General features: G+C 41.5%; 1 protein-coding gene across 1 annotated transcript in view; it reads left to right on the top strand.

The window, feature by feature from the left end:
* Positions 1–4796: 4796 nt before the first annotated feature.
* Positions 4797–8986, top strand: part of ZDHHC15 (zinc finger, DHHC-type containing 15) — a 25277-nt gene continuing 21087 nt past the window's right edge. Inside the window, 5 exon segments of the mRNA XM_009890724.1 lie at positions 4797–4843; positions 5258–5354; positions 5523–5637; positions 6393–6514; positions 8572–8745. Of these exon segments, the coding sequence (XP_009889026.1) occupies positions 4797–4843; positions 5258–5354; positions 5523–5637; positions 6393–6514; positions 8572–8745 (555 nt within the window).

Here is an 8986-nt window from a genome sequence, read left to right as displayed (position 1 = left end):
TTTACTACCTGGGATATCAACAGGGAAAAAAAATTGGAGAAACAGAGGTAAAGAATTAAATCATGATTTTGGAAATCAATTTCAGTGCAACCAGACTTTCACCAACATCTTGGCAGTTGAAAATATGTTTAGGATTAAACCATGGGGATGACGTGGTCTTTTCTTCTGATTGCTTTAATTATATTTTATCATTTATAGACTTCTCCATACCCCCAGCTTCTCTACCCCGAAGTCTCTATCAGATAATGAAAGCAAAGGAAATGTACACTGGAATTGGAAGCAAAATAATAATGAAGAAAATGGACATTGTCTCTAAAACATAGTAAAATTCACAATTTTATCCGTTAGAATACCATGTAGAGAGCAATGCAGTGAACTGAAGGAGTCTGTTAAGGACAGCTGAGAAGACACATCTCTAGATGATTACCACTAGAAAATGATTCCCGACATGTATCACAACTGTGCTGGAGTCTGTCTGGCACTGCTGAGGTGGTTGAACATTGTGAAAAGAAAAATAGTAGGGAAGAGCTTACAGTTGACTTTTGAAAAGAGATTAAAGGATTAAATAATTATAACTTGGATAAATGACAATTAAAAATTAGAGAGCCTTCTAAAAGTAATTGAAGCTGAGCTCTGGAGAGGGAGTACAACTAGTCAGTATTTTTTATGGGGCCACAGGTAGGAAACTGAGAAGAAGAACCTGAGGGTAAAAACTGAAATGTGGTCCAGTCGTTCTAGTTAAGGTGGTACAAGCTTCGTCACCGAGTCCTTTATATTTTAATGTTATATATTTTTTATGCTGTAGAGGATGATCTGTTACTGTCAGACGTGCAAACTAAATTTAAGATACTTAATAGATATTTCTTGTCTCCTGTGTGTGCAATGCTTTCTGTGTATATGGAGTAAATAGGCTAACAGGAAAAAGATCATGGAAGTAAATATTCATCAGCTATAACATGCTTCTTTTTAGGAATGTAACTGATAAATATATTAGTAGATTCTTGTGAGTTTTTCCACGTGTGTTCTGAGTGAAGAGTTAAGATATTACTTATGTATGAGTGCACCAAAAAAGTGTTCATAGGACCAACTAAACTTTTGTATATCTTGGATTTGTAGCTTTAGAAAGGCAAATATTTTAATAGATCTTTTTTCCAAAAAATAAACAATTCCAGTATCCTAGCAACAGTTACATAGCTGATTACAAATATCAGACTTCCCAGGGTATTATGGAATCCATTCAAGCAATCCAATTTAACTAATCTCGTCTTCAAACTAATTACCAGACTGACACAGGTTCTGAAATTTGGAAGAAACATCAGATGTAACTGAGACTGGAGCATCCTCCAGGAGATGGGTATGCATCAGTGGAGGAAAGAGTAAGAAAATACATCAAGTCAGTAATTATGGCACTGATTTTAAAAAATACCTAAAAATGAAGCTCATTTTTCTTACAAAGCCTCTCTTGGCAGTTTGTGGAGGAGGTAGCAGTATGTTTGAGAGATTTCTACAGCACTGGTATTTATCATCTATTTGAATGCAGTGGAAGATTTGAGGCAGTTAGCTAAAGAAGTATGTACACTGCTGCTGCTCAAGAGGACTCCCTGTCTTAGGAAGTGCAAAACCTGATAAATCTTTCCAGCTCAGAAGGTTCAGGTTGTATTTTACTTTCAAAGGCTGAATACCAGTGCACTCCTGGGGTCACACCAGGTCTGTTCTGTGGAATATGTAGGGGTTTTATCAGTATGAAACCATTTAAAAGAAACAAAGAAAAAAAAAAACCTCCAGTAAGATAAACAAAATTACATAAATAGAAAAAGACAGTTGCTTTTTCTGTAGGCAATAGAACATTGACGCGAATGTTGAAAATGCCTCCCTCTCGGTGCATTAAAGATGGATCCGTGCAGTGATTAGTCCAAATCAGCGTGTATTCTGTGCCAGCGATCATTAGTGGGTGCTCATCAGAAAGACCATTATGTTGGGTTTCTGGTATCTTGATCCTGTGCAAGGGACAGGCTCTTCGTCAAGCACTGGCTGGTAAATATAGTGCTCTTGATGATCTGCCATGGGACTAAGCTTTCATGAAGAGACCACAGGTACTTCTGATTGAAATAAGTTTATGTTCTGTTATTTTGCAAAGGAAAATACTTCAAGGACCATGAACAGCATTTTCAAGTCTATACCTTCAGTAGGAACTAAAAGCACAGTCATGCTGTTCTCCCTATTTCCTTGAAATTTGTCCTCTTTGAATGCCTCAGGGATGAAACCAGTGATTTGAAATTTGCATCCATATTATCTGTTGCTTTTCCCATCCATATGCACCGTCTCCAAGAGCCCAGGGCAAAGATGCCATTATACTCAGTCACTAACAAACCAGGTGCAGTCAAGAGATGTACCAGAATGTTAATAAAAGGTCTGATGAAGAACAAAAAACAAACAAACCTGCTATTGTGCCTGTAAGAATTGCTGCAACCAGGAAATTAAAAAATTACACATGGCATATGCTGCCTGCCTACACTCAGCACTGCTCTTCAGCTCTGAAATCATGTCCACCAGGTACAAAGAAAATCAAGTAAATTGATTTGCAGAAAATCAGTTTGCAAAATCTGGTGATTTCATTCTCTTCTGTGCATCTCTGAAACTACATACTTATTTTTCTGGTTTAAAACAAAACTCTAAAGAATCACATAATTGTGTACGTCTCATTCTTGAAAGATGGCATAGACTTAAATTAAAAAAACTAATATTTGCCAAAGCTTCACCATGGTCAGAGGACTCAAAGCTCCACAATATGTTGTTTTAAAAGATAAGGAAATAATGAATTGGCTAGAAGCGTGGTTATCTGGTTTCAAAGTTCAGTAGTGTGAGGGAAAAAAGGATACTGGAGATTGATTGAAAAAGACACGGATTTTTTTAAAAAGTAATCACAGAGTACAGCTATTTTAGGAACCAGAAACTGTATCCTGCTACAGTACTCACATAAGCGTAAGAACAAGATCCACGGAAGAACTGGAGGTCAAAAAGACCACACTTTCATCAGAGATCTGTTCTGTCAGACATTGTTCCCACTTCTCTTTGGATGTCAGAGGACAGAACTGGGCTCAGATGCGCAGGGCTGCTGGCCAGGAGCACGGGGGCCAGTCCCTTAGAAAAGGCCATGGGATGCTCTTTGGAATCCCTCTGAGCATGTTCACTGTTTGCAGCAGGGCTCTGGGTTGATGAAGCCTTTTGGCTTGGGAAATGCTTCTGTTTTGTTTTAGAGAACTACACTGATGCTTAGCTGACTTAAATGACTGAAAAGCAGCGTTTTCTCTTATTTGTGTTCCCCTGGTGAAATTTTCTGTGCTGCAACTATTGTGTGCGTGCACATTTCGAAGACGGAGGTTTGTGTAGCACCAAAGAAGCAGCAGCACACGCTGCACCCGGGGTTGCTTTAACCACGGTGGCAACAGGTTCTGACCCAAGGTTTGTCCCCAGTGCCCCATCCTCTCTTTTGAGGCTGCCACATGGGAAAGGACGCTGTTTGCTACAGAGATATAAGACATCACAGAAGCTTCTCGCTGGATGTAGCATGTTTCTCTCCCTATCTGTTCTTCTCTAGGGGTGCTATAGGAGGAGGGCCCCTCTGCTTTAAAAGAAAAAAAAGGCCCGTCCGTTAGGTTAGTAGACTTAGTTATTGCCAACTAATGTAGTTAGTCCAGTGTTAAATAGCAAATGTCCGGGACAAAAAAGTTCAGGATTCACTTGATAATTGCAGGAGAGGAAGAGGGTTGGGGAAGCAGGTTCGCTGTCGGTATATAGAATGAAATTTGTTTTACCGTTTTGCCTTTAAAAGATATGGAAAGGTATGTATCAACTCTCTAATTAAAAGGATGGGGTTTAGGTGAAAAATGAAGAACTCAGAAAATAGAAAGTGTCACATTTATGGTATTTGATGTGACTTTTTACCTAAATCAGTACTATAAGTGCATTTGATTGAGTTCCAGTCTCTCTTGAGTATGTGAAGACAATACTTGTGGGGAAGTATCTTGAACAATATTTGGGCAAGGCTAGAAGTGGGACAAGCCAAGATGGTGATTTTTCATCCCCAGTGATTTACGTTTCTGCAGTCACCAGCACGGACACTCGCCTGGGCCACTCTCCTGTCCCCATGGAGAACGAGCAGCTCTTGAGCAGGAGGGACTGGACTGCAGGTTAGCATTGTGTGGACTCCAGCACCCTCTAATGGTGCAACCACTTGCTCACCGTATGTTCCTGTACACTTACAAATAAGTAACTGCATTTGTAATAACGAGAAAAATTGCGCTGCAAATGGCCACTTTTTCACTTGGTGGCAATTAAAAGTTTTGTCATACTTTAAACAGCTTTACTTGCAATCTGTGCCGACAGACCTCGCTACGCACTCACTACACCCTGCCCATATTTCCACATTCAGTTATGATAAAATTTTAAGGCGGGGGATGGGACAACTGAGACATCTGAGCGGGGGGGAAGCAGGTGATGACTAAGAGCCGTGACACGGGGTGTGCAGCTTAGTCAAAGGCAAGGCAGGCACTACCCCACAGGACAAAGAGAGCTGGGAAACCCCTGGGGGGAAAAGACAATCCACTTTGGTTTCAATGACAGTGGTAGGGTAATTGTCTAAATCTGACTGTTGTTCCAGAGCTGCAGAGAGAGATCTTAAAAGTGGTGTGTACAAACACAGCTCTACTCACTTCGTTAGGGCTCTGCTGATTTACATCAAGTGAGCACGCTCTAGCGGTTGCCTTAATTTACTTTAGCCACTGCAAGATAGTATCATGACGTTGTATACAGCTTATGTGGATAAATGTAGGAAAGGACCACTGTATGTGTGCACAAACTCATGTAAAATGCAGGTGTCCCAGTACAGAGCTGCAGCGTCTGACCAAAAGTAACAAAAATAGGTTTTCCTGGGGTTTCTGGGAAGGCGTTAATGTGTAAATGTGGCAGCTTATCACAGGCAGCAGAGAGTTCTTACTGAATATAACAAAAAACCAGCTTGCTTATAGGACAATACCAGTCCTTAATACACTTTCACCATCTCCCAGTACTTAGCTGGAAAAATGGTGAAGAGAAGGGAAAGCTTTTATAAAATACGACTCTCTCTGAGCAGTCCCCAGTAAAAATAATAGGATCTCTTGTGAAGTCTGAGGATGATCAGTTGCATGTACTGTTTCTTTTTAAAAGTATTGCCTAATCCTGATTCTTTGGCCCGTTAGTCCTTTGAACTTTCTGATAGGACAGCAATCAAAGAAAATTGCTGCATCCTGACCTGTTTGAAACTCACCGTGAAAGCTACCGAAAACCTCCAGCTACAGCAAAACCTGCCGCTGCCGGTGAGAACTGTGTAAGCTGCAGTTGGTGCTGCAATAACTACACACGGCAATCTGGATGACAGCCAGGATATTAATCACTAGTTACAGAGCTCTGCATGGCCAACCTCTGGAGCAGCTCTCTCTTTTTCCTCTGTTATCAGCTGTTTAATTTCCATTTTTCTGAAAAAGCTTGGTCTAACTCCTCTGCGCGTGCTGGGCTGCAGCATTTTTGATACAAAGCCCAAATCTGATATGATTAGATTTAGCACGTGTTGTAAGATTTATCTTTTTACCTACAAGTACGGTATGTGACAGTCCAAGATACCGTCAAGGTAGGGAGGGTTGCTGTGTTTTCCTACAATAAATGACAAAACGGGGCAGCCTTCAGGCCCACAAACCTGTTTCAGATCAGCAGGGAGGTCAGAAGCCAGGGCACTCAGCTGCCAGGGGATGGGTTTGGGTTCCCTTTTTAGGTCGTGGATTATCACATCTTCTTGGATATCTGTCACTGATAAGCAAAACCATGTGTAACCTGCCCAGATATAAATAAGTCTGACAATAATAATAATAAAAAAAAAAGGTTACACCTTTATTTTACACACACTAGTTTAACAGTAGTTTGAAATGTTAGATCTTCAGGAGGTTTGGCTCATTACTGTTTACGACTGCTTTGTAGCTGTCTTCCCACATACCTCCAGGGCTTGCCTATATTACAAGCTTAAGCAAGGTTTTGAAATGAACAGTGGGGAAAGTAACTTGCGCAACTTCGATTTTCTGGATTAGAATATAATTTTTGAACGCACACTGTAGTCTGTGCACAGTTTCACGTTCAACAGTGGAAATATAAACTGCATTTTCCAGTCGTGTTTTTTTACAGGGCAGTACAATTAAGCATTTTCTACCATGTGTAATTTTTTAAGAGCTTTTTCTCATAGGAAAATCACATAGGATTTTTGTGAAATCGGGACATGTGGTCCTTTGGGGTTTTCTGCAATAGGTAAATTGTTATAAAAACTGGCATTTGTTTCCTGAGTTCATATTGTTTCTTATGTTTTTTAGCTATTTATTGGATGAATGACAAAGCCGGTGCCATCTTAGCTGGTGTCAGTCTTACTCCAGTCTTCAGACTACAGCTCTTTGTAATGGTGTGTTTCCTGATGCCCGGAGTCTCCATGGCACTGGTGAGTCAGCACTACCTTCCTTTCTTTGAGCACCCAAAAAGTTATGTTTTTGAGAAAAAGCCTTATTTAAATTACCCTACAGCTGCTAGCACTTGGTTTTCTTATCTGCCTTCCTTAGTGCCGCAGTCTTTGACAGTGGTTTCAAATAGCCTAGTTACACACACAGATAAAATCACAGCTTTCAGAACTTCGCAGAAGCTTGCTGCTTTTTCAAAGAGTTGTGTGTCATGTGTATTAGCAGGAGACGGCTCATGGTCAGAATGAAATGTAAAGATACAGATATCACTTAGGATAATCCCACATCCTCCTAAACCGCTCTCTTAAATGAGGCTACTTGCCGCTGTTGTAGTTGCTGTGGAGCCCCGTGAGGCTGCACATCCAGAGAGGTCTTTCTTTACTTTGTAAAATTGGCTGAAGCTCAACTTTAGATTCAACAGTTATTTTGAATAACATCTGTAGTGTCGATTTCCGAAAAGGGCACAAGGTACCTTATGCCAGTTCTATCTAACTCCAGCTGGCACTTTCAAATGGGGAGCTACCATTCCAACCACCAGTGCAAAAAATACATTATAAGAATCACAAGAGGTCGCATGATTATTTTTGTTTTAAAGAGCTGTATTTGGGAATCTCTTACCTCAAATGAGCTCATGTTTATATGACTAAGTCTCCCCTGGAAGCCCATGAAACAAAAGAATTTTGAAGATAATCCCTGTGGATCTTAGAACGCAGAAAAACTGGCTGTTGAACAAAAAAAATAGTCTTAACTTTATTTACAGAGGCTTTATCTGAAAACGTCTGCTCGCTTTTATGGTGTTCCATTGCTGTCTGTTGGAGAGAGTGCCTTCCTGCTTCAGATACCCACGCGCAGGAAAAACGTATCGTGGATGTGCTGTGCCTCCCATCTAGATCATGAGCAGTTTTGAGATTTTAGGAGAGGAGATTCTGTGAGTTCAATCAGGTAGAAATTTAGCTCACAAGAATGATTTTTAAATCTTACTGTTTGTAAAACGTATTGCTGGCAAAAATGTTGGCTTCTCAGCTCTATGCAGTGTGGGGAAAGAGGAGAAAGCAAGCGGGCATTCACATCTTCCTCTTCCAAATCCTCAAAACATCGAGTGTACGTGTCCTGAATCCCTTCCTGGAACGCCGCGGAAGGGGCATTTCTCTTTCCATTGACTGTATGTTTTACTATACATGTAAAACGTAGCCTGTGGATTTCCCAATCAAAGTCAGATGTCTGAGATTTCGTGTTTAGAGTTACATGCAGCTCAGGCCAACGTGTGTTATGGTATCTGCAAAGCACTTTTGCTACAGCAGGGACTATCCAAACGCTTGGTTAAGCTGGACCACACACAGAAAATCAAAACAAGTGCCAAAAAGTTCAGGTTTTGCTCTAAAAGAGTTTAGTAGCCTGAAGAAGAAGAGAACAGTGACCGTGTAGACTGTAAGTGGGTAGAGGAGAGGTTAAGACAGCTGCCACCTCGTTACTGAACAAATTCTTTGAGAAAATCAGAGGTTGTAGGTCATCATTTCCATCTTAAAATACTGAAAGAACTAAATATGGAATTACACATCTGGTCTAAGGATTTGTAGCTGATGTCTAAATTGTCAGGGATTTGGGCAGGAGAATGGCAAATGTGGTGCCTTTACTCAAAAAGAGAGAAAAGCGGATGGAAGCCGTGCAGCCCTGCAGGTCTGCTGCCAGCCACGGGGAAAGCTTTAGAACAAATTCCGAGGGGAAAAAATGAAGAACAAAGAGGTGACTGGAAAGTGTGGTAAATTACACCAGGGTTTTCTCAGAAGTACGTTCTGTTAGATAAATCGCTCTCTTGATGAGAAAACTAATTTCCTTAACAGGGGCAATATAGCGGATTTAATTAACTGAAGCCTTAACTCAAAACACATTTCTGAATGTAGAAATGAGGGGGATTCCTGTGGGAATTCAAAGGGGGTTGTGGAGCAGGCTGGGCGAGCGGGGTGCTCTTTTTTTTCTTTCTTTTTTACATTAAAGGCTGTGTTATCAGGTTGTTGGAGGGGATACTCGCGTTGTTCCGCAGGTTGTCTTGACTCTCATCTTCCCCCGGAACATTCCCTCCTCTGTTCCCACGTGGATTCACTCGGTGTGCGGGGAGGAAATTCGGGAGCACTACAAAGCCAGTGGTGTCGGTGCAGAGGGCAGGATGATCCTACGCGACAGCCAAGATAAGCTTAATAGAACAAAGTACAAAATTGTATGATCGATGATAAAGAAAGCTTTTAGCATGAGGATTCGTCAGTCGGAGAGAGCGCATTAAACTGCCGCAGGGGCGCTACCGCGGGAGAAGAGGCTCTCCGTGGGGCACCTGTAGCAGGGACAGCTGAGTAGGCGTGTGCCGGCGATGGGTACCGCGGTCTGGGCACCGCAGATGAACTGAAATTAGCGCAATTAACGCAGCGCCGCTGATTGCGCCCCCCGCCGGGACACAGGCTGCC

This window comes from Charadrius vociferus, unplaced genomic scaffold (genome assembly GCF_000708025.1).
Source record: "Charadrius vociferus isolate BGI_N301 unplaced genomic scaffold, ASM70802v2 scaffold368, whole genome shotgun sequence".
Taxonomy (NCBI): Eukaryota; Metazoa; Chordata; class Aves; order Charadriiformes; family Charadriidae; genus Charadrius; species Charadrius vociferus.
The sequence above is the reverse complement of the archived record's forward strand: the minus strand, read 5'-3'. Positions and strand labels throughout refer to the sequence as shown.